Genomic DNA, 26,497 nt, shown 5'->3' with positions numbered 1-26,497 from the left:
AAGGAACAAAACATGGGAGGCCAAACGGATAAAACGGAAGCACATCAGTATGGGGTTTACGGTTTAGGGTTTAAAAATTTGTGTATCTTTGAAGAAAAGAGACCCAAAAGAGAACAACTGTTGCAGCAAATTATTTTTATTGTTGTAGGCTTAGCAAAGGTAAAAGGATAAACTTTCCACCCGTCAGAGAAGCTTATAGTTGATAACCTCAAAATCTAGTGGCACCCATTGCATCTTAAAACTTTGATTTTGTTCTCATGATCTCCACCCCCAATAGGTCTATACAAACCAAACATTGATGATTCGTCCCTTGACAAACCTAGAACAGTTGATTTTGGAGGAATTATCAAAAAAAAAAAAGATATGGGAGGGTTTTGTGCCGGTTTTGTTGTTCCTCTAGGGCACACATCCAACAATGTTGCCGAATTTTCAGCCCTTGAAAGGGGCATTCAGCTAGCTATTGAGCTGCATTGTTTTCCACTGCTCATTGAGAGTGATTCACATATTCTAGTGTATTCCCTTCACGGCCGCCATAAGCCCCCCTGAAGTCTCCGTATTTGATAACAATTTGCCTTTACCACCTGGATGCCCGCCCCTGGAGTATTAAGCGTGTCTATCGAGAGGCCAACTCGGTGGCCAAATCACTTGGCCAAATGCCACAAGTCTCTCCGAGGCCATGATTTGGCGTGCCCGGCCACCTGATTTTATTTATCCTCTAATTTCTTCTGATATGACCATGACTTCTCATGAAAGAACTATACCTAAAATCTTTATCCTTTTGTACCATTCTTACTTATTAATGAAAAACGGGTAGGGCCGAAATCCCCATTGACCCAAGGAAGAGAAAAAGCTTGTTGAAGACCTAACCATATCCAAATTAGTGAAGGAAAACTTCAATGTGGCATTCTTAATAGCGGTGTCCACCAAATAGGGTGAAAGTGAAAAAAGATATTGACTTTACAGAGATAAAAAATAAATTGCATCTTCAAAGCTTGCTAGAAGATGCAATTATGGTATTTGTTAAAAAAAATCAAAAGAAAAAAAAAAGACCGAGCTCTCGTATCAGAAGCCCCTACGATGGCCTAAAATTATATATCCACTCATAATTAAGAGAATTGAAGCTAAAAAAATGACACAGATTTGTATAATATGTTAAAAGATGTACTATTTTTAAAAACTATGACATAGATGGCCTGTCTAATATGTTAAAAGATGTACCATTTGAAACAAACTGACACAGATTGTTGTATACCAATACCAATAAAGCTGAATGACAAGTTTTATAAGACAACTGTGAAACAAACATTACTCTATGAAGTGGAGTGTTGGGTGGACAAAAAACAATATACTCATAGAGCGAGTGTAATGGAGATGAGAATGTTGAGATAGATAAGTGGCAAGACAAGAAGGGATAAAATTTAAAATTAATTTATTCAATAAAATTTAGGTGTAGCACCAATATGTGATAAAATTAGAGAGAGTAGAGCTGACCATGTGTGGCACATATCCAATACAACACTTGTTAGGTGCGAGTTAGTTTAAGTGGAATGATCGAAAATGACAAGGGGTAGGCATCCAAAAAGGCGTGATTGAAAGTAGTGAGAAAGAAATATAGGGATTTATGGCCTCACTAAGGGTATGACATTTAATAAAGCAGAATAACGAATCAGGATTCATGTAGCCGACCCTAATTAATTAAAAAAAAACTCTGACGATGATGATGATGTACTATTTTTAAAACCTAAAGTATGTTTTCCACATCCATATATTTTGAGACAAAGATGATCCATTCGAGGTTTTCCTAATGTAAAAAAAACATTTTCTAGTAAACTTATAAGGTGCACCTAACATTTACAATATAATAAAATAGACAACTTCAACATCATTATCATCGTCAAATTTTTTTCCCAATTAATTGGAGTTACTACACGAATCCTCCTGACCCATCACTATGCTCTATTAAGTGCCATAACATTAATAAGGCTACAAGTCCCTATATATTTTATAACTATTTTCAACCATATTTTCTTACGCTTTTTGAGCCTCCACTGACTCGTACCTCCTAACAAATACCGTACTGAATATGTACTACATATAATCAATCCATCTTAGTCTAATTCCTCTTTATCTTGCTATCTATATGTATTATAAGATTCTCGATGCACTTGCAAATTTAAAATACAGGAATGTACAGTATTGTTTTAAGTGAAAACGTTTGGTAGCTTGTAAGCTAAAAATGAACTAATTAGTCATAATTAAAAAATAAAAGAAAACCAAAGAAACAAGTGAGAGTGAGTGAAAATAAAAGAGACGTAAAAAACACAAAAATAGCGACTCCTATTAATGTATGAGGTGACTCCGTAATTTTGGGTGCTTTAAGGGGCACAAACGAAGGCTTTTGCCCCCTTTATATTCATCTTGGGACCCTATGATTGAGAGAGAAAACCCCAATTGGTGCGGGTTAGGGGCAAAAAGACTCGATAGAGAGCGAGAAGGGTTATCAAGTTGAGAGGCTGCATCTAGAGAGAGAGAAAGAAATCTAGAGAGAGAGAGGCGAGCCCAACATAACGAGCGGGGAGAGGCGGACAAAGGGATAGAGAGGGAGGGAAACGGGCACAGTTTTAATTCGAACTTGAAGCTGTTAATCCTTTTAAGGAGGAGCCGTTGTTTCTCTCTTAAAGCCATGGCTCAAATAGACCACCATCACCACCATGATCACGCCCACGAGGTCAAGACCTTGGTCTCTGCTCTCAATCTCATCTCGAGAAACCTCCCTCTTCCCTCCGAACTTTTAGATGGGGTGAATTCCATCTACCATGGCGGCGATGACATGGACTGTGTTTCTCTCTCATCCGAACAGGTGCTGCGTCCATGAATTCAGATTTTTTGTTGGTTTTTTCCTGATTTGTTGTGCGTATTGAATTGGGGTTTTGGTTGCCATTGATTTGGATCGGTGGTCGTGGCGACGGCTTTCATTAGTCTTCAGATTATGGGGGACTCTCTCACTCTCTTAACCCGACCTAAATTTCTCGGGTTTTGGGGATTTTCTCTCTTTCTCTCTCTTATTTTCACCTTTTTTTTTCCGTTTGACCTCAGTATCATCCAATGCAACCACAATCAACTGGTCACTGTTTACATCTTTTAATTTTTATTTTTTATAATTATTCACGTCTTATTTTTAAAATTATAATTATCAGTAAGAAATACCTCAATGTTTTCTGAATGATATTTTGATGAATTCACTTGGCTTTGTAGATTTTTCTTGGGATTGGACATGTTGACTACTTTATCTTGCACTGAAAAGAGCGATTAACAAGCCAAGTAGTGTTACAGGGGTGAGAATAATGATAGTTATTGACACTTTCTTGAAATGGTCATTTAACAGGATGAGAATGAGGGTTTAAAGAGAGGCTATTTACTAAGAAGCATGGCTGATGCATTGGTAACGCAACGGCCAAGTTTTATGTCTGGGACGGCAATGATGAATGCAAAGGAAAGCCGATTCGAAAGCCATATACAGCATCGGGTAGATGAACTTGAAGGTTGGTCTTCTAGTTAATGAAGAACATTTTTTTTTCTTTTTTAATTATTATGATTAATATTTATTAATGTTTGTTATTGTTCATTGGATGGATATATCCAGTTATGGTTGCTATTCATTTTGGACCCATTACTCTTATTTTCATTTGTCCTTGAAAATTGTAATCAATTTTAAGGATACACTATTTTTTTTTCAACTTTTAGCACTACGGGAACGTGGATTTGGAAGAAGCAAATGACCATCAGAATTAATCTGTGTTATTGTTTAATGTTCATGAATATTACTCGTGTTTCAATATGGCATTGAAATTGTTTTATTAGTTTCCATAAAGAAAGAAATTGTTGTGTTATTTTTCTCTTTGTGTTGGTTCTTTATATAAAATTGCTTTGAGTCACTTCTCTTTATGTTAGACGCCATTTTCTTCATAACAGGGTTTCTCGTATCAAATAACAAAGTTGTAATCAGGTTGTGTAGTGGTGTTTTCCTTCCTAGTTTCTGCAAATCTACAATGGGCTGAAATTTTTGTTTTCCAAATACCTTTTGTTTGTATTTTCTTCAAAAGAATGTTTTCTTTCAATGTTATCTCAGATTATTTGAGGATGGAACTGCTCTGTATAAGAATTTTAAATTGTTTTTCTTGGTATGAAGAGGTCATTTTTTGGGCTTTATAACCTAGAAAAGCGAAGATATTATCTAATCAAGGAATGCTTCATAAATAACTTTTCAGAACTTTGCGTTGAAAATTGGATTTCTTATTCCATATCAATTGAGATTCTTAGCAAAAACTGCAAAACAGTTTCACAGAAAAACTTATCGAAAGTCTTCTTTCCTTTATGTCATCCTAGTGAACCATACAGAGTCAGTTAATGCAACCCCGTGAGAAAGGTAAAATGGGAAATATAGGGAGGAGCGTAAGGGGGATAGGACACTTATCACAACACAATAAACAACATTTACTGGGATTTACTCAATTTAAAACGGAGAGAGAGCAGAAGACCTGCATTTGTTATAGTGATTATAAAGGTCAGCGTTGCCTTAGAGGTAGTTCCAGCTATAACTGTTGTTGACCAATGTTGACATGCAAATCCTGGCAACAGGAGTTTCTTGCTTCCAACTTATATGGAACATACAATTATGTTTTGAACATGATTGAGCCCAAATTGGGTGGTTTCAGAAAAGGGGTCCATTCAAGGTTTGGGTCTTTACAAGCAATATGCTTATACTTCGATCTATGTTGTTATGAAATCCCTACACTGGAATGGTCTGGCTGCCATCTTTTGTACCCTGTTTGTAATAAACTAAGGTTCAGGTTGCTGCAAGCTTTCTATATAGCTTTTGAATATGAAATTTAATGTGAACCTCTTTTATATTTTGAGCACAGTATTGACACACAAACTTCTTGTCTTAAAGATAGCACATGGAGAAATAAATTGCATGTGAAAAATATGTTTATGAAACTTGTGAAAATAGTGCTTTTGTTAGGGCTTAAGTGTATTAAGTTCATCGAGAAGCTCTATTATCGAAGTTCATTGAGAAGCTCCATGATGATAGAATAAATCTCATGAAAGTTTATTAGAAGTCTTGGCATGGGTGTCTTTGAAGTTTCTCGAAATTTTCACTTTCTTTGACCATATATTTTGCATTTTTGTTATCTTTGACCTTTTTATCGACTAGCTCATTTATTTGTCTGATCTCTAAGAAATCCTTTTTTAAAGACGTAGACTAAATAGCTACCACTATTATAGAATGACATATCATTAGAAAATGGAATGTTGGAGGATTAGTTTTCATCATGAGATTGCTTATATTCTCATCAATCTGGTCATGCATTGGTTCAGAGCTACCTTCAAGTAGGGGAGAGGACTTGCAAATGAAGTGCTTGCTTGAGTTATATGGACTGAAGGTAATGGATTGACATTTCTTTGATCATCTTATATTTTTTTCACTAGAAAAGTGCATATTTATGAAAATGTATCCATTAAAAAAAATCATTTTTACAACGAAAAAGTTTATATAAGGTTGCAACCTTATAATGTATAGCTACGGATGCACCTAAAAAATCCATCGGAAACGGTAGTTTTAATGTTGAAAAGCCCTTTGATTGATCATCTCGACATCGAGATGTATGACCATGAAAAATAAAAAGATTTTAAGTCTCAGAAATAGTGCATTTTACAACATATTATCTACACCGTCCACTTTCAAGATTTTCATATGTTTATAGATCTACTTGATTTTAACCATTTTTAAAATTTAAAATTTTATAATTAGATATAAAAATAGATTTTGAGATAATACTAAGAACATTTTACATCAAAATTATATACCATGATAAAATTTGAAGGCGCACCTTATCTCTATAGCTACGGATGCATCCATATGCAAACTGCACCCTTTTTACAAAGTATATTTCTTCTACATCATCCTACCCTTTTCTTATGACCTTATGACCCCTAAAATTGGGTAACGTGGCTCCTGTACATATAGTGAGCTGGATAGAAAGTTTAGGATGTGTAACCATGTGCTATGCCTTTTTGTGGATCACTTGCTTTTGTACTAGGCATATGTCAGTTTATACCACAGCTTATGGTACGCTTTAAATGCTTTGTTCTTTTATTTAAACATAAGAGCAAAGAGCCATGAGCATGTCAATAGAAACTTATTCTTCTTAGTGCTTTACAATTTTTGGTGGATGACTCATGAATATATGTCCTTCTGGGCAAGGACGTCCTTGTTCCAGCTAAAGGACTTACAGAAAAAAGTGCGTTCTGATGTGTGTTCTGAGTACCGGCTTCGAGAGAAATGTACATATCCGGACAAACAATTGTTTGATTGGGGATTGATGCGCTTGCAACGTGCTCATCCTTTTTTTGGCATCGGGGATGCATCTGCCGTGGAAGCTGATGACCGCCAACGCAAGAGACGGGATGCAGAGGTACTTGAATTATGGGTCTTTCATATGTTGTTGTGAGCATGTAAGATTAACAAGCTATAAAAAAAATACTTCATTAGGGACAATGAATGGGTGTCACAAAGAGAGAGAGAGAGAGAGAGAGAGAGAGAGAGAGAGAGAGAGAGAGAGAGAGAGAGAGAGAGAGAGAGAGAGAGAGAGCAAAACAGTGCACAACATCTATGGTGGGTCTCAATCTCTCCCCATCACCATCTGAAATGTTATTGAATGGTTGTGATGACATCATCCTGACTTCCATTGTTCATTGAATAATGGTATACTTTAGCTTTACTGGAACTCTATTTGAAATATTAAGAACTTAGAGAACCTGTGCCCCTGTTGTCCTGATTTCTTACAATCTGAGATTCCCTGTTTCAGAGGCAAGCAAGATTGGAAGAGGAGGAAAAGAACCGCGTTGACACAAGAAAGCGGAAATTTTTCAATGAGTTACTTAATGCAGCACGTGAGTTTCAATTGCAAGCACAAGCTGCTCTGAAACGTCGAAAACAGAGGAATGATGGAGTCCAGGTTATGAATATTTTGCAATTATTGTTTGTGGAAATCACTTGTGTACAAAAATGACGGAATTTTATTTGTCAATCACACATGCTCAGTTTTCTTCAATTGCATCGATTCTGATTGGTACAAGCCTTTTGTTGTATACTGAATTGTTTACAATTGGCGATTTTCTCTCTAGGCATGGCATGCAAGGCAAAGGCAACGCACCACAAGAGCTGAAAAACTGAGATTTCAAGTCCTGAAAGCTGACGATCAAGAAGCATACATGAAGATGGTCGAAGAGAGCAAAAATGAACGTCTAACAATGCTGCTTGGGAAGACCAATGAGCTTCTTGTTCGACTTGGGGCTGCTGTTCAAAGACAAAAGGATGCTGAACATGCGGATGACATTGAAACTTTGAAGGACTCGGAGGCTGATGACCCATTGGAATCTTCTGTCTCTAAGAATGGAACCCCTGGAGATATGGATGCAGAGGATGATGACAACACACTTGATGATGATTCAGAACACCAAGTCAAGTCAAATGATTTGCTTGAAGGCCAGCGCCAGTACAATTCTGCTGTCCACTCAATTCAGGAGAAGGTACTTAACTGTTACCACATTCGAGATTTAGTATGCCAAAATTCTAGTTCAATTTTTATATATATTTTACAAGCATGGGTTTGAAGCATACACAGGTCTATTTTTAGATATTGTATTATGAAAGTTTTATGTGAACAGGTGTGTCTTCTTATTCTTATGAAAAGAAAAGAAGAAAAAAAATAAAGAAGAACAAGAAAGATTTATCTTTTTATATGATCACCACCATAAGACGTTCTTAATAAGTTTTCTTGAAGTATATATTTGGGAATTATCTTCTGAAGAAGGATCAATGTCTCCAAAGAGAAGTCGAATTGTCGAAGTTCGAATAGTGTGACGAGCTTTTAGTAGTTGCCATTGTGGAAGACCAATGAAGTTACTTGTACCTTAACCTTTCTTGTTGTTGGTATCTTTGGCTTTCTCGTATTTGATGTTATGATTCTATTGTTTATGATTTTATCCTTTTCACAGATTCATTCAGCCTCACGTTGTTACGATTCTGTTAAAATGTATCATTTATTAGCCTTCTTGGTTTAAGTTGATGTTTCATGTCCATTTCCCTTTTGCATGTAGAGAACTGGAGAGTAGTTTAATGGAAAAAAGAAAAAAAGGGTGGGCCTTTATTTGAATCTTGTTTTCTTTCAGTCCTTTGTGATAGTAGTGATGCAGGTTGCCCAGGAGTACATATGTTTTGTGTTATCTATTTTGATGTATAATTTTTTGAGAAGTGTCCAACTCATGAATTTTCTTCCCTTGTTTACAATCTTACTTCATAGATTGTGCTGGTTTGCATAGTAGAATGAAGTTACTAATTGCAATATCATGTGCTGCTTAGGTGACAGAACAACCTTCAACGCTTCAAGGTGGAGAACTGAGGTTTTACCAATTGGAAGGTCTTCAATGGATGCTTTCTTTGTTCAACAACAATCTAAATGGTATTTTAGCTGATGAAATGGGACTGGGGAAGACAATTCAAACAATAGCTTTGATTGCGTATTTGATGGAGAACAAGGGTGTTACTGGGCCCCACTTGATTGTTGCTCCCAAAGCCGTCCTGCCTAATTGGGTTAATGAATTCTCCACCTGGGCTCCTGGGTATGTATAATAGATGAAGCATTTTCATTGCATTTTATGTTTTATTATGCCACAACCTAATCTGATCTGTCTGCTCCATATCCTTAACGAATAATCTGATGAACAAACTATTAAAAGGCCCTATTGTAGAACTTGCTAAAGATCTGTTTTGATTCCAATATTTTAGTTCAGTAGTAAATTGCTCCTTGTATCGAGCTTGGTTGAAAGCTATATGCATGTCATAGGACTGATCTTGAACTAGTGATGAGTAGAGAAGTAGTTGCATACTTGCATTGGACTTCCATGTTGCTAGTGAATGTTGCAAGGGATAGCATAGGAGAACACTTCTGACCACCTAGTAAGCTCAAAGTTATCCTGTTATCCTCAATGGAGTCATGCCCTCATGTATAGCGCATCTGATCTTGTTTGGGGATTTTCCTATCATGTGAGCGCTTGCCGATTTTGCAGAGAAACAACACAATCTCGCGTGAAGGACAAACCTGGTTTGAGCTTCTGCTCAGTCTTGGAATCCTAGGGGACCCAAAAAGTCAGCAAGACCTAGTCCTCAATATTCCCAAAGGTAGGGGTGGCAACGGGCCGAACCTGGAAAAACTTTATGGGACTTGGACCCGACTTGATCCAATTGGACCTTACCCAAAAAAATAAAATAGTTAAATATATTTATATATTAAGTTTAAGATATATATATATTATTTAAATATTATAACTAAAAATACATAGTTATATACTTATATTTATTTAAATATTATTATAAATATTATATATTAAATATTTAGGGACGGATCCGGCCCTTGGACCCGAATAGTGTTCGGGTCCAAGATATGGACCCTGACCCAAATCCCCAGGTCTAATTTTGGATCCATAACCGGACCTGGGTTGGGTCCAGTCATTGGGTCCCAAGTTAGGTCCGGGTCCATTGCCACCCGTACCCAAAGGTAAGACCCCTACCATAGGCTTTAGTAAATTCCTATTTATTTATTTCACATGATTCTCATGTCATGATGATGCGGGAAAATTGATAGAACCAGTAAAATCAGTAAGAAAACAAGTTAAAAAACAAGCCTAACCAGGAAAAACCCTAGGGCTTCTTCACGCCCAAGCAAGGGTTCAAAAGCCTAGCACTTCCCTCTTTTTCTTTTTTTTCTTAAAATAAAGTCACATAAATGCCTCTAAAACCCCCCAAGCTCCATTTTTATATCCTTTAATATTCAAAGGACATTATTTGTCTATATAAATAAGTAATCGATCCTTGTGTTCTAACTTAAGCACAAAAGTTGACAATGCTCTTTATCTAACTTAAAATGACTAGAACAGTCCCAACTTAAATTTAACTTGGAAATAAACACCCTAATTTTAAATGGACTTCCTAGAAAGTTCCTAACTGGTCTGGCAAATAAAAGCAATTAAAAATAACTGAAATAACTCTAAAATAGTTAGCAAATTATGTGCGATTATTGCGAGAAAATTTCTAAGCAATTATTGCTCTTCTTGGTAGCCCTCTCAAGGTTTACATCCTCCAAGTATGTGCGAGAATTAGGAGGAATCTTCTGCTCTCAAAGAAGATGCTCATTACTTAGACCGCTTGATACACTTTGGCGCATCATGACATGTGAAAAACTATAACTTCGACCACAGCCAGGTCTATATTATTGGAGCATGACCAGCACTATAATTTTAACCATTGGTGATGTTATACATCATTCTCTCATTTTTTTTTCTTTTGTCAGGTTCACTACAGTAGGCTGCATTTGGAGTTCCATATCCCCAAGTAATACCTGTCTACATCAACATTGGCTTATCTGTCTGCCATAGCATTCACCTTCCTAGGAACATCTTGGAACATGATTTACATCTTTAGTACCGAACTTTATCAATAGGTCATCTAACTGTTAATTTTACCCCCTTAAAGTTTAGTCATGACTCATGAGATTTTGCGCCCATCGTATCCTGTGCATCCTGACCCCTCGTAACGTTTAGCCATAAGATAATGTTACCATTTTATCCTGTGCACGCTGTTATAAATAGAAATAGTTGCATCTGCTGCTGTTCATTATTTGTTTCTGCACCATGGCGCAAAGGTATTTAAGAGTTGTTTCTTGATATTCAATAAGTATGGGTACTATCGTAATCAATTAAATATAATTACCCAAAAAAAAATCAATTATATATCAACAAAATAATGTGAATTCGTCAATTTTCCTGGCTTCTAACATCATTATATTCTACCATGCTTCTGCTTTTGGGAAAAATGAATGTGTTTTACATGGTTCTATGGAGAATGTAGATGATAATTTCCTTGCAAAATATTGTAGTTATAACTATTTTCACTGAGAAATAGGATTTTCAGCTTATGTGATTTTCCTCGCATTTTAATTTTTTTTTTAGTTTCTCACACTTCCTCCTTGTGAATCAGTATCGTTGCTGTCCTATACGATGGGCGCTCGGAGGAAAGGAAGGTGATGCGCGAAGATTATTCTGGGGAGGGAAAATTTAATGTTATGATCACACATTACGATCTTATAATGCGTGACAAAGCGTATCTGAAAAAAATTCACTGGCATTACATGATTGTTGATGAAGGGCACCGCTTGAAGAACCACGAGTGTGCTCTTGCACGTACATTCACTGGGTATGTTAAATATTTTAAATTTGGGTTCCACTTATTGGTAGCACGTTTGTGTTGGTATAGAAGTTTATCTTATTCAGCTGTTCTTTCATTCAAAAAACAAAAAAAGTTCATCTTATTCAGCAGATATAAGTATGAAGGAATTTAGCACTTGGAAATTATTGGAGCTTTAGATTGGCCTTAGTTTCAAGGTGAAGTATACCATAATCCAATTGACATTGGTAATGGTACTCTAAGCCTACATCCTCCATCCTCGGTCCTTTTCCCGGATAGATGGTTGGAGATAACTGCACTTGGATTGACAAGGATATATTTCATGATATAGTCAATGTCCAACCATAAGTGGAAACATATGGTATTTGTAGACTTGGAGTATCATATAGAATACTCCATTGGACTATGATGTACTTGGCTGAATAAATGGAAATTTGATATATTTAACAGCACGGATTTGATATGGGATGCTATTTATTTCATGTGCAGCTATCGGATTCGACGTAGACTTCTTTTAACTGGTACTCCAATACAAAACAGCTTGCAAGAGTTGTGGTCCCTTCTCAATTTTCTGCTTCCGAGCATTTTCAATTCGGTGCAGAATTTTGAGGAATGGTTTAATGCACCATTCGCAGACCGCTGTGACATTTCTCTCACAGATGAAGAAGAACTATTGATCATTCGTCGGTTACATCATGTAGGTTCTCCCTCCCTCTCTTTCTCTCTCTCTATACAGAGTTACACCTGTCTACATAATGGTCTCTGTCCTAAATATAACACAATACAAATGAAGACCCATATATCTTTCCTCAAAACTCAAGTTCTAAATTTGAATATCATGCATACAACCACAATAAAATAAATAGAAACATACTCAAACAGCTTTAACTATTGTGATTAGCTAGTTTTGAGTTTTGGCAATTTTTTCTGATTTTTATACTAAATTTAAAAACTCCCCATTTTCTGAACTCTGGAATAATTGACAAGAAAAACGTGATTATTCTTTATACTATATTTTCTCTACAGAACCTTTATGATTTATTGGTTTCCTCAGGTCATAAGGCCATTTATACTGAGACGGAAGAAGGATGAAGTGGAGAAGTTCTTGCCCGTAAAAACACAAGTCATACTGAAATGTGACATGTCGGCTTGGCAGAAAGTTTACTATCAACAGGTCACCGATGTTGGGAGGGTTGGACTGGATTCTGGTGTGTGGATTTTCTTATCCTCCTTTTTGCACACCCACATGACTCGAATGTTGGCCGTTCAAAAAACTTTTTTTTTCAATAAGGAACTATTTTTTATGTTTTTGTAGTTATTATATCAAAATAATTATTTGAACACTTTATTTTTGTGTTTCAATGCTTCTAATCAGCATTCTTAAACTCGGCCTCACCTTATGGGCGAGGCGAGTTTTGGCCGAGTTGGTTGTACACCATTTTTTTTTAGTTTAATTATATTAAAACCTTCAACCTAAATCAGATATGTGACAATGTCTTTTTGGTTGTTACTTACATGTAAAGTCAAACCTGTCAGGGTTCCAATCCCATTGCTAGCACCGTTTTTACATTGTACTTTTAAAATGTCCTCCTTTTTGGAGTTTCAAAAATATTAGCCTCCATGAGAGTGGATCCCACGACCTCTTTTTAAGAGATCAATTTATAGCGGAAACAATAACCAACACGCCCATATGCGGCTTAACGATAATAAATGGCACTTTTACTATACATAACTTAATTTTATCTTCATTTTCTTAAAAACAAAAAAAGAGCTGGACTGGGGGCGAGTAAATCGCCTTGGCTAGGGCCCAAGTACCTTGGCCGAGTCGATTTTTTGAACTATGCTTCTAATATTTATTTATTACCTTTTATAGTTTTATGAAAAATTAAAAAAGTATTTCTGTGACTTTCGAATTTAAATTCATGATTTTTTTCCTTAATAGGTTTTTACTATTTTTTTATTTTCCTATTGCAAATTTTGTTTCATAGTTGAGAAATTTATATCATATTAACTCAAGGTAAATAGGTAACAAGGTTTTTTTCTTTTTTCAAAATTTTAAGAACTTAGAAACATGCTTCAATTGTAGTTAGTGACTAATTTTTTTTATTTTTTCCTTAGAAATAATTTAGTATTTAAATTTTTTTTATGACAAATTAATTTATTGGCACATAATAATGTATATTTCATTTATTGTATTTATTTCTATGAATTATTCTATTAGAAGAGATTGTATAAAGTCTCATGCAACACACATGCTGCTTAGTAAAGAAAATGTGAATCTTACTCCTTGATCTCTCACCCGTGGAATCATAGTTATTCATGACTCAATTGGACTGGACTGGACCAAAGGTATGACCAGTCAAACTGCCGACCGATGTCTTGGCTAGTCTAGTGCAGAGTAAGAATCGGATTTGATAAAACCCGGTCACAACTAGTGTTTCGACTGTTTTAGCCAATTTGATCTGTCTGTTTCAAATGGTTTGACTTTCCAAACAAAGTAGACAATTTTTTTCTAATATATCACATATTTCTAAACCATTATTCATATTTTTTCTTGATATTTTAAAAGTCTAGTCAAACCATGTTTTAACTAGACCAGGCCCTTTAATGGTTCAGTGATCGTTCTAATCCTTATAAAATTCCAAGGAATAAAAGTTATTCCATAAAAATGCCTACATTTTTTTATGGATGGACTTCCATATTCACCATGGGAAAAGGAATTTGTTTTTAAACTCCAATCCTCTTCCTAAAGACGGTAGGATTTCCTTATTCTCATGCTTACCAGTTACCATAAAAGAAGAAAAAAATTGTTAAGGCAAGCCTTTTTCTTCATGCATGAGTACTACAAAAGAAGGAACAAAATTCCTAAGTTTTAATGCAATCTTCTTAAAATAGCAACTTACAATCAATGCCATTAACTGTTTTATATCGATAATGTATTTTTCTAAGCAAGTTGGTGATTTGAATTAATCCCCTTGTTATTGGGGTAATTAATTATATGGCATTCGATAATGTATTTTTCTAAGCAAGTTGGTGATTTGAATTAATCCCCTTGTTATTGGGGGAAAAAATTAATTATATGGCATTCGATAATGTATTTTTCTAAGCAAGTTGGTGATTTGAATTAATCCCCCTGTTATTGGGGAAAAAATTGTCAAGGTAATCCTTCTTCTTCATGCATGAGTACTACAAAAGAAGGAGCAAATTTCAAAATTTTAATGCAATCTTCTTCAACAAGCAAATTACAATAATCTCCAGGGTTTTTAGAGCATAGTAATCAAGACTGGATTGGACAACTGGTCAGACTGTCGCCTGTGGCTTGGTCAATCTGGTCAAAAGAAAAAATCATGTTTGGTAAAATACAATTCAAAACTAGTGCTTAACCAATTCTGGCCAGCCCAACGAGTCAGTTTCAGCATGTTTGACCGTACTAATAAAGTTGAGGAATTTTTTTCTTATATATTTCGTATTTTAAACTATTATTTATATGTTTATTTATATTGTTAACATTCAGTCTAACGGTTCAACCTATGGTTGGACCGGTTTTGACTAGACCAGACCCCTCTCAGGTTCGATGAGTGGTCTAATCATGACAACGTTGGTTTATAGTAAGACATTGGTCTTTCGAAACACCAATATCTTAACTTAACACCCTTGAGATATTTTTGAGAAAATATTTGATTGTCTTAAAATAAGTAGTTACATCCAAAAGATTGAGCTGTATGCAAAAATGGTTATCGAAGTACCTCTCAAATCCTCTGATGTGCGATTAAAATAGGCCTTCTGGGGCCCGTACAAGTAATTTTAGTGGGTGTCAGAGTACCCCTTGAAATCTACTAAGCATGGATATCGAAATTAGGCCATAGAGGGCGCATACAGGGATTATATTTATTAAATTTGTTAAATTGTATTTTCTAGAAACCGTATTTATTTTTATATTATTTTATTATGAGTGATATAGTGAGGTTGTACTTGTAAGTTTGTGTAATAAGAAGTTGTGAAACTATTAGGTGGTTAGTAGTTATTGTTGTAGGTTAGTAGTTATAGTTGTACGTGGGTAGTTATAGTAGGAAATATAGTTGTAAAAACCTCTATTTAAAAGAGAGGTTTGTGGTGGGAAAATTGGATCACATGTATTAAGGTTACTCTTAGGCATCAAGTTTGTAATGCTTTTGTGTACCCCTGGGTCGCATGTGTTAAGGTTAATCTTGTGTGTTGATATCGTAATGCCTTTGTGTACCCCATTTTTCATCTTGAAGGAAAGATAAGTTTTTCTTTCACTTCATCTTGGTTCTTCTTCTTCTTTCTATTTGCTTGTGAGTTTTGGGCTAGTGTGACATTGTTACACTAATTGAGAAGCGGATTCTTCCGGTGTTGTGGAATCCGTCTTTCTCTACATGGTATTGCTATCAGATCTATTCCCATGTTCCGATCTTTCCATTTTATGTACCCATTTCTTGGGGGAAGTCTCCCAACTATATTTGAAAATGGATTGGTTATCCATAAAGATAAAGAAAGCTTTCTTTTTGTTCCGCTTCTTGCTCTCAAAATTAAGAAAGACTTGTTGGAAATTGCCGGTTGAGTTGGTCCAACCAAGAAAGGCATGAGAGTTCCGGGGCTCCAGTTCAAGACCACAAGGATGGTGGTGATGTTCTCGTGACTCCCTTGGTGAAGAAGATTAATTTTTTCTTAAGATGAATTCAAGTGGAATGATGAATGGTTTTAGTATTAAGTTGCTCAACCAATCAAACTACAAGATATGGACGTCATGTATGGACGTCATGTATGGAGTCTTACCTTTTTGGGAAGTTGTCGGTGGAAATGATAAGGATGCTCCTACACCGGAAAATACTGATGCATTCAAAAACTGGAGGGTAACAAATGCAAACGCTGAGTCCATCTTGAAGAGATCTCTTTCTCAGAATCTATTTGATCAGATTGTGAACTGCAAATCGGTTTGTGATATTTGGATTACTCTTGATGGGTTATTCAATAAGAAAGATGTGGCTCGATTGCAATTGTTGGAGAATGAGTTGGCTACCTCAACTCAAGGTGATCTTTCATCCCCCTATTCTTTTTGAAGATCAAGAATCTTTGTTCAGAGATTTCTCTTCTTGATCCGGAAGAACCCATTTCGGAGGCATGAATGAAGCAACACATCATTCGTGGTCTAAAGAGGGAGTATAGATCCCTATGTCACTTCTATTCAGGGGTGGGCTGGGCAGCCATCCTTAGTAGAGTTTGAGAATCTTCTCACTTCACAAGAATCTTTGGCCTGTCAAATGGCCGGATTTTCGATTTCGGGAAATGTTGGAGATGATCACGTATGCATGGTCTCCTTTCTAGAAAATCACTTTAAGAGGGAGTGTTTAATTTGTTAAAGTGTATTTTCTAGAAACCATATTAGTTTTTATGTTATTTTATTATGAGTGATGTAGTGAGGTTGTACTTGTAAGTTTCTATAATAAGAAGTTGTGAAACCGCTAGGTGGTTAGTAGCCATTGTTGTAGGTTAGTAGTTATAGTTGTAAGTAGGTAGTTATTGTAGGAAATATGGTTGTAAAAACCTCTATTTAAAAGAGAGGTTTGTGGTGGGAAAATTGGGTCACATGTATTAAGGTTAATCTTGTGTGTTGAGATTGTAATGCCTTTGTGTATATACCCCATTTTTCATGTTTGAATGAAAGATAAGTTTTTCTTCCACTTCATCTTGGTTCTTCTTCTTCTTTTTATTTGCTTGTGAGTCTTGGGCTAGTGTGACATTGTCACACTAATTGAGAAGCGGATTGTTCCGGTGTTGTGGAATCTGTCTTTCTTTACAATATTTAAAGACTAAAATCAAAGGGATCACTCAAGGAGGTCCAAGCAAAATCTCATAGGCTCTGTATGGGAAGAACATGAGTGGAAACAGGTTGTTGTCTCGGGGCAGTAGGAGGAATGAGGGGGATAAGGGCGATAGGAACTGATGGAAATCGAGGTAAGCTGCTGGAAGGAGCCAACTCCAGTGCTCCATGCAGATGAGATTCTCTCAGTGGCATTCATCGTAGAGCTGTGATATAGGCTGAGGAGGGGTGTTCCCTGTGGACTGAAAGACGTGAGAGTCTCCAAGGGTAACAGAATGGGAGGCAAGAGAGGTAGAGGTCATAGAGCGTTTTGAGAGGGAAAACGAAGACAGAAAAGAGGTTCGGAGATGAAATAGAGAGGAGGTGTAAGAGGGAAGATAGGTGAGAAGGAAATGAAAGAGTAAGGAGATGAGAGAGAGAGAAGATGAACAAAAAATGGCTAGGCGTCATATAAAAAGAGAAAAGAGAGAGCTGGTCAGACAAGAAATTATGAGAAAATATGGATGACCAGAGGAAAATAGGAGAAGGGAGAGAATATGAAATTAAGAGAAATAGATAAGGGAAAGAGTAGTGGGTTTATGTGAAGTTCAGAAAGTAGGGGTGACTGGACAAAAACTTTCGGGGTGAGATGGCATGTATAAAAACAGGCAGAAATACAAAAAGAGGGGTGCGGCAGCATAGTCTCTCTGTAACACCTGTGAGATATTGGCTTTCAAAAATACCAATCATCTCCTAAGATATCTCACATGGTAACCTTGATTAGAGAGATATTGGTGTTTGAAAATGCCAATATCTCATAGGCTGTTACGGAGTGAGATATTGATATTTGAGAATAGACTAATATCTTAAATACGATATTCTGAAGTACTTAAGAAAATTGAAACTTTCCCTACAAAGACCTGTCTTTGAGGGCTTTCTCAGATTAGGACAAAAAATGTCAAATATCTAAATTTCCCTATCAACATTATAGCAGGAACTCATTTAATTGCTTGGCCCTGTTTGAGAATCTTGGTAGTCACATCCAAGGGATCTTTATTTACCTTTATGGGTTATCGTGGTAAGAATTGTCATAATCATGTGTAAGATTGTCCACTTTTTTGGGATAAAGAAAAAGTGGTTTTTAATAGTGTTGACATAAGGGTTTTTTAATCGCATATTGGTGATGAGCAGGGTTTCACAAGGTAGGTTGCGCCGCATTAGCCAGTGTAAGCAAGATTTTTCATTTGCTTTTGTTTTTCTTTTCTGTTTTTGGGGAATAAAGAGAAATTTACTTTTATAACCAAAAACTTCAGGGTTCAAACAGGGTGTTAGATTTCTGACTTACTCTAGGGCCTAGCGATAGCACATTAAATATTTGTGTTCTAGTGTCATTGTCACCATCATGTTCAAGATATGGCAAAAAACCGATGTGTCTAAGCAGGGCCTTCAATTGCTTGCTTATTCAAGATATGCTTAAGAGAATTGTTATGTTTGTTATACTTGTCTGTGGGCATACAATTACATAAATATACATTTAAACGAAAACTTATTCAATTGCTCAGGTTTCTGATTTTCTTTAGCTGGAAAAAAAACAGTTTATATGCCTTCTGTGTAGTGTCACTGTCATGTTCAACATATACTAAACAACATATCCCTCTTTATTCTGGTTGTACTTAACCAGTTGTTTACATGGATTCTAATGTCCCCAACCGCATATCTTTCAACGTTAACTTTAATATTTCCCTTTACACTCTGGTTTGCTGGTACAGTTTAATGGAATCATGCTCTCTCTCTCTCTCTCTCTCTCTCTCTCTCACACACACACACACACAATCACTCTCTCAGAACCTCTTCAAAAAAAAACTAGAGGAAGAGAGGGACAATAGACCAAACCTAACTTTCTAAACAAAATTTTCATCCACTTCGCAGGTACAGGAAAGTCCAAGAGCCTCCAGAACCTGTCAATGCAACTCAGGAAATGCTGCAACCACCCTTACCTATTTGTTGCAGAGTATAACATGTACCGGAAAGAGGAGATTGTGAGGGCTTCCGGGAAATTCGAGCTTCTTGATCGCTTGCTCCCAAAGTTGCAGAAAACAGGGCATAGGGTGCTGCTCTTCTCTCAAATGACTCGACTCATGGATATCCTTGAAGTCTACTTAAGTTTACATGGATTCACTTACCTTAGATTAGATGGAGCGACAAAGACAGAAGATAGAGGAGCGATGCTCAAGAAGTTTAATGCACCCAACTCTCCCTATTTCATGTTTCTTCTGAGCACTCGAGCTGGAGGGCTTGGGCTCAATTTGCAAACAGCCGACACTGTTATTTTATTTGACAGTGATTGGAACCCACAAATGGATCAACAGGCAGAGGACCGTGCTCATAGAATAGGGCAGAAGAAGGAGGTGAGAGTGTTTGTTTTGGTAAGTGTTGGGTCCATTGAGGAGGAGATCTTGGAGCGAGCAAAACAGAAGATGGGTATTGATGCCAAGGTCATTCAGGCAGGGTTGTTTAATACGACATCCACAGGTGAGAATGGTCTCATGGAAATTGCTTGTGTTTTTTCTTTTCTTTTGGAGTAATTGCATTTTTGATGTCATTTTGAATTTGGAAACTTCAGGCCATTTACAATTTTGGATTTTCTCAGTGAGTTCTTAGGGAGTTTTGATATTTTCTCAAAGTTTATAAATTCATATTTTTCCCTTAGAAAAAAGAAAGGATAACTAATTCAATAAAGAGGAAACTATCACAATATTATATGGTTGTAGTCTCACAATATAACAAAAATAACATTTTTCCTTGAAAATCTAGTGATATATAGAAACAAGTTGGTGTTTGTCACTGTACCTAGCATGCACTTCCCCAGTTCTGCATTTGGTATCACATTTCATGTATTCAAAATAAAGGAAAATATAAAAAGAGAAGAAAGAAAAGGAATAGAATTCACTCTATTTCCTAAAATTTTAAATTCTTTAGATTAGTAAAGCCATATGTAGTTTTTATGAAGGGGTTGGGGAAATTCAGGATGCTATGTAATATATCTTTTAAGGAAAGAAAACTTATGTTTTCAAAAGACTGTCGCTCTGAAACATGTAGCCGCTGTTTTTGTACATCTCATGGCAAGGGGCCTTATACCCTTCTGGCGATAACCATGATAATGGACAAAGATTTAAGGCAAACTAGGTTTCAAAGAATATGGGCATTGCGGTGGAACTCATAAACATGCGGCCGCTGTTTTTGTACATCTCATGGCAAGGCACCTTATACCTTTCTGGTGATAACCATGATAATGGACAAAAATTGAAGGCAAACTGGTTTTCAAAGAAAATGGGCATTGCGGTGGAACTCAAAACGATGGTAAACCAGATTATGATATTTTTGTGTCTGTCTATACAGCTCAGGATAGGAAAGAGATGCTTCAAGAGATAATGCGAAGGGGCACCAACTCTCTAGGCACTGATGTTCCTAGTGAGAGAGAGATCAACCACCTAGCTGCTCGAACTGATGAGGAGTTTTGGCTCTTTGAAAAGATGGATGAAGAGAGAAGGCAGAGAGAGAATTACAGGTCAAGGTTAATGGAAGATCATGAAGTGCCTGAATGGGCCTTCTCAGTTGCCAAGGTAGAGAAAACTGAGGCCGAAGCTGAAAATAACCATGTTACGGGAAAGAGAAAACGTAAAGAGGTTGTTTATGTCGATTCTCTTAGTGATTTGCAGTGGATGAAGACAGTTGAAGGGGGAGCAGACCCCTCTCAATTTACTAAGAAAATCAAGAGAAACGACCAAACCCCAAATGGGTCTGTGCTACTAGAGAGAGAAAAGAATAGTCCCTCTATGGTTTTAAGCACTCCTGTGGTTTTAAGCACAGAAGAAGGGAATGCATCAGATTTAATGGCCGGAAGTGAAGATATAGTGAATGAGGTGGTCAATTCTGATTTTAAGATCCCGGAAAAGCTTAAATTTAATAAGGCCAAAACTGATGAAGATGATAGAGAAAATGGTGTTGTTAACAGTGGCTGGACTGGGGAGATTCTCACATGGAGCAGCCACAGGAGGAAGAGGTCAAGTCATGGCCACCCGATTGGTAATGGGAGAGGGGGTTGATGGGATCTTGAGTCTCTTTTACTGAGGAGATGGTGTCAATCCCATGGTGAGACATGTAAACAGTGAATCATTGGCGAAGCTTGCTCTGTAGGGATATCAAGTTTTTTACAGACAGAAGTGCTAGAGCTTCAGTGCATGGCAGAGTTTGTTAAGTAACAGAAGTCCGGGGGCCATTATGGTCACAGTCTGAATCTGAGAGAAAAAGAGTTGTTGGGAAATGTAAGTTGATTCATGGTGTTCTGTTCCTTCTCGAGGGAGGAAATCAGGTGTATACTAAATTTTTATGTCCTGTAAATATTCAGTTTTATGCGTTGGACTGTAGGCTCTGGATAACATGGTTTATCTTGTAAGTCAGTTACACAAGTTTCTCTCTTTCAAAACGACCTCAGTTCAGTCATGGTTTCACAATACCTGTGCTTTTTTTTTATTAGGAATTGAATAGCATCCACTCATGTGGACACTTGAAGAGTGCATAATAATTCGGATTGAATCTAACATCATCCAATAGCTGTAAATTAATTAATTAATTATTTATTTATAAATATATCTTTCTTTGAAATTTGTGGGTGTAGGTGTATTTTTATATAGTGTATTAAATAAAAATAATAAAAGATATTTTTGACAAAATATTAATTATAATATATTTTGATCAATATTTTTTATTTTTATTTGATGCACTTGTGAAAATGTACTTGTACCCTCAAATTTCAAATAAATATATTTTTAAATAAATTTCAAATAAATATATTTTTAAATAAAAATTTAAAACAAGATTAACTTGTAGGCAATGGATACGATCTTGTTCAATTTAAATGGTTTGAGTCTACATGATTTGGACTTAGTATTTACCCTTTTCCCTAATGAGCAATCATCCAATGCAAGGGTTGTATGATAGTATAATGCAACGACACTTCTAGAAAACTATGTTTGTGGTATTTATATGATTTCAAATTTTGCACATATACTCTCTTCATCTCAATAATCAATTCTTTTTTTAAAAAAAGTTCAATTCGAACCCTAGATATGGTCAAAATGAGTCCCCTCCAAAAACGAATCTAGACCATTTATTTTGTGAATTTCAAGATCTTAGCTTTTATAAACTTAAAATTATTTTTTTTCTGTTTTAACATTGTTCATCTAATGATAATAAAGCCATCCAAAAAAATTGGAAATGAAAAAAATCCTTCTAAAGCTTAGATCTAAGCATCTCACCAAAATGAACGGTTTATATTAATTGGGCTAAAAAAATGCTTTCTAGGTTGTGTTTTCAATTTTTTCTTTTTTCGTGATTGTTCATTAGAATGAAAATAGTGTATATTTCAAATTTTAGATAAAACAAACGACTATAAGATGGTTTTTTCTTGTACCCTCAAATTTCAAATAAATATATTTTTAAATAAAAATTTAAAACAAGATTAACTTGTAGACAATGGATATGGCCTTGTTCAATTTAAATGGGTTGAGTCTACATGATTTGAACTTAGTATTTACCTTTTTCCCTAATGAGCAATGATCTAACGCAAGGGTTGTATGATAGTATAATGCAACGACACTTCTAAAAAATTATGTTTGTGGTATTTATATGATCTCAAATTTTGCACATATACTCTCTTCATCTCAATAATCAATTCTTTTTAAAAAAATTCAATTCGAACCATAGATATGATCAAAATGAGTCCCTTCCAAAAACGAATCTAGACCATTTATTTTATGAGATTCAAGATCTTAGCTTTTATAAACTTAAAATCATTTTTTTTCTGTTTTAACATTGTTCATCTGATGATAATAAAGCCATCCAAAAAAATTAGAAACGAAAAAAATCCTTCTAAAGCTTAGATATAAGCATCTCACCAAAATGAACGGTCCATGTTAATTGGGCTAAAAAAATGCTTTCTAGGTTGTGTTTTCAATTTTTTCTTTTTTCGTGATTGTTCATTAGAATGAAAATAGTGTATATTTCAAAATTTAGATAAAACAAACTTCGATAAGATGGTTTTTTCTTGTACCCTCAAATTTCAAATAAATATATTTTTAAATAAATTTCAAATAAATATATTTTTAAATAAAAATTTAAAACAATATTAACTTGTAGACAATGGATACGGCCTTGTTCAATTTAAATGGTTTGAGTCTACATGATTTGGACTTAGTATTTACCCTTTTCCCTAATGAGCAATGATCCAATGCAAGGGTTGTATGATAGTATAATGCAATGACACTTCTAGAAAACTATGTATGTGGTATTTATATGATCTCAAATTTTTCACAGATACTCTCTTCATCTCAATAATCAATTCATTTTAAAAAAAAAGTTCAATTCGAACCCTAGATATGGTCAAAATGAGTCCCTTCCAAAAACTAATCTAGACCATTTATTTTGTGAATTTCAAGATCTTAGCTTTTATAAACTTAAAATCATTTTTTTTCTGTTTTAACATTGTTCATCAAATGATAATAAAGCCATCCAAAAAAATTGGAAATGAAAATAATCCTTCTAAAGCTTAGATCTAAGCATCTCACCAAAATGAACGGTTTATGTTAATTGGGCTAAAAAAATGCTTTCTAGGTTGTGTTTTCAATTTTTTCTTTTTACGTGAATGTTCATTAGAATGAAAATAGTGTATATTTCAAAATTTAGATAAACCAAACGACTATAAGATGGTATTTTCTTGTACCCTCAAATTTCAAATAAATATATTTTTAAATAAAAATTTAAAACAAGATTAACTTGTAGACAATGGCCTTTTTCAATTTAAATGGTTTGAGTCTACATGATTTGGACTTCGTATTTACCCTTTTCCCTAATGAGCAATGATCCAATGCAAGGGTTGTATGATAGTATAATGCAACGACACTTCTAGAAAACTATGTTTGTGGTATTTATATGATCTCAAATTTTACACACATACTCTCTTCATCTCAATAATCAATTTTTTTTAAAAAAAAACTTCAATTCGAACCTTAGATATGGTCAAAATGAGTCCCCTCCAAAAACAAATCTAGACCATTTATTTTGTAAATTTCAAGATCTTAGCTTTTATAAACTTAAAATCATTTTTTTTCTATTTTAACATTGTTCATCTAATGATAATAAAGCCATCCAAAAAAATTAGAAATGAAAAAAATCCTTCTAAAGCTTAGATCTACGCATCGCACCAAAATGAACGGTCTATGTTAATTGGGCTAAAAAAATACTTTCTAGGTTGTGTTTTCAATTTTTTCTTTTTTCGTGATTGTTCATTAGAATGAAAATAGTGTATATTTCAAAATTTAGATAAAACCAACTTCTATAAGATGGTTTTTTCTTGTACCCTCAAATTTCAAATAAATATATTTTTAAATAAATTTCAAATAAATATATTTTTAAATAAAAATTTAAAACAATATTAACTTGTAGACAATGGATACGGCCTTGTTCAATTTAAATGGTTTGAGTCTACATGATTTGGACTTAGTATTTACCCTTTTCCCTAATGAGCAATGATCCAATGCAAGGGTTGTATGATAGTATAATGCAATGACACTTCTAGAAAACTATGTATGTGGTATTTATATGATCTCAAATTTTTCACAGATACTCTCTTCATCTCAATAATCAATTCATTTTAAAAAAAAAGTTCAATTCGAACCCTAGATATGGTCAAAATGAGTCCCTTCCAAAAACTAATCTAGACCATTTATTTTGTGAATTTCAAGATCTTAGCTTTTATAAACTTAAAATCATTTTTTTTCTGTTTTAACATTGTTCATCTAATGATAATAAAGCCATCCAAAAAAATTGGAAATGAAAAAAATTCTTCTAAAGCTTAGATCTAAACATCTCACCAAAATGAACGGTTTATGTTAATTAGGCTAAAAAAATGCTTTCTAGGTTGGGTTTTTAATTTTTTCTTTTTACGTGAATGTTCATTAGAATGAAAATAGTGTATATTTCAAAATTTAGATAAACCAAACGACTATAAGATGGTATTTTCTTGTACCCTCAAATTTCAAATAAATATATTTTTAAATAAATATACTTTTAAATAAAAATTTAAAACAAGATTAACTTGTAGACAATGGATATGGCCTTGTTCAATTTAAATGGTTTGAGTCTACATGATTTGGACTTAGTATTTACCCTTTTCCCTAATGAGCAATGATCCAATGCTAGGGTTGTATGACAGTATAATGCAACGACACTTCTAGAAAACTATGTATGTGGTATTTATATGATCTCAAATTTTACACACATACTCTCTTCATCTCAATAATCAATTTCTTTTAAAAAAAAAGTTCAATTCGAACCCTAGATATGGTCAAAATGAGTCCCCTCCAAAAACGAGTCTAGACCATTTATTTTGTGAATTTCAAGATCTTAGCTTTTATAAACTTAAAATCATTTTTTTTCTGTTTTAACATTGTTCATCTAATGATAATTAAGCCATCCAAAAAAATTGGAAATGAAAATAATCCTTCTAAAGCTTAGATCTAAGCATCTCACCAAAATAAACGGTCTATGTAAATTGGGCTAAAAAAATGCTTTCTAGGTTGTGTTTTCAATTTTTTCTTTTTTCGTGATTGTTCATTAGAATGAAAATAGTGTATATTTCAAAATTTAGATAAAACAAACGGCTATAAGATGGTTTATTCTTGTACCCTCAAATTTCAAATAAATGTATTTTTAAATAAATTTCAAATAAATATATTTTTAAATAAAAATTTAAAACAAGTTTAATTTGTAGACAATGGATATGGCCTTGTTCAATTTAAATGGTTTGAGTCTACATGATTTGGACTTAGTATTCACCCTTTTCCCTAATGAGCAATGATCCAATGCAAGGGTTGTATGATAGTATAATGCAACGACACTTCTAGAAAACTATGTATGTGGTATTTATATGATCTCAAATTTTGCATGCATACTCTCTTCATCTCAATAATCAATTCCTTTTAAAAAAAAATTCAATTCGAACCCTAGATATGGTCAAAATGAGTCCCCTCCAAAAACGAATATAGACCATTTATTTTGTGAATTTCAAGATCTTAGCTTTTATAAACTTAAAATCATTTTTTTTCTACTTTAACATTATTCATCTAATGATGATAAAGCCATCCAAGAAAATTGGAAATGAAAAAAATCCTTCTAAAGCTTAGATCTAAATCTCACCAAAATGAACGGTCTATGTTAATTCTGCTAAAAAAATGCTTTCTAGGTTGTGTTTTCAATTTTTTCTTTTTTAGTGATTGTTTATTAGAATGAAAATAATGTATATTTCAAAATTT

The 26,497-nt window shown here is 34.7% G+C and overlaps 1 protein-coding gene across 1 annotated transcript; it reads left to right on the top strand.

Annotated features, from left to right (window-relative positions):
* Window positions 1-2,438: 2,438 nt before the first annotated feature.
* Window positions 2,439-21,612, top strand: CHR23 (homeotic protein regulator). Its single transcript, XM_006851031.4, has 12 exons — window positions 2,439-2,860; window positions 3,386-3,542; window positions 5,380-5,444; window positions 6,282-6,476; window positions 6,870-7,019; window positions 7,189-7,593; window positions 8,426-8,685; window positions 11,099-11,314; window positions 11,795-12,002; window positions 12,360-12,513; window positions 19,056-19,658; window positions 20,526-21,612. The coding sequence occupies exons 1-12, from the start codon at window positions 2,684-2,686 to the stop codon at window positions 21,230-21,232; spliced, it is 3,297 nt and encodes a 1,098-aa protein (XP_006851094.1). The 5' UTR covers window positions 2,439-2,683; the 3' UTR covers window positions 21,233-21,612.
* Window positions 21,613-26,497: the final 4,885 nt, after the last annotated feature.

The sequence above is a fragment of the Amborella trichopoda genome, chromosome 1, assembly GCF_054954075.1.
Source record: "Amborella trichopoda isolate Santa Cruz 75 chromosome 1, AtrichopodaSantaCruz75HAP2 v2.0, whole genome shotgun sequence".
NCBI classification, from domain to species: domain Eukaryota; kingdom Viridiplantae; phylum Streptophyta; class Magnoliopsida; order Amborellales; family Amborellaceae; genus Amborella; species Amborella trichopoda.
Note: the sequence above shows the minus strand (reverse complement) of the source record. Positions and strands in the feature narration are given on the sequence as shown.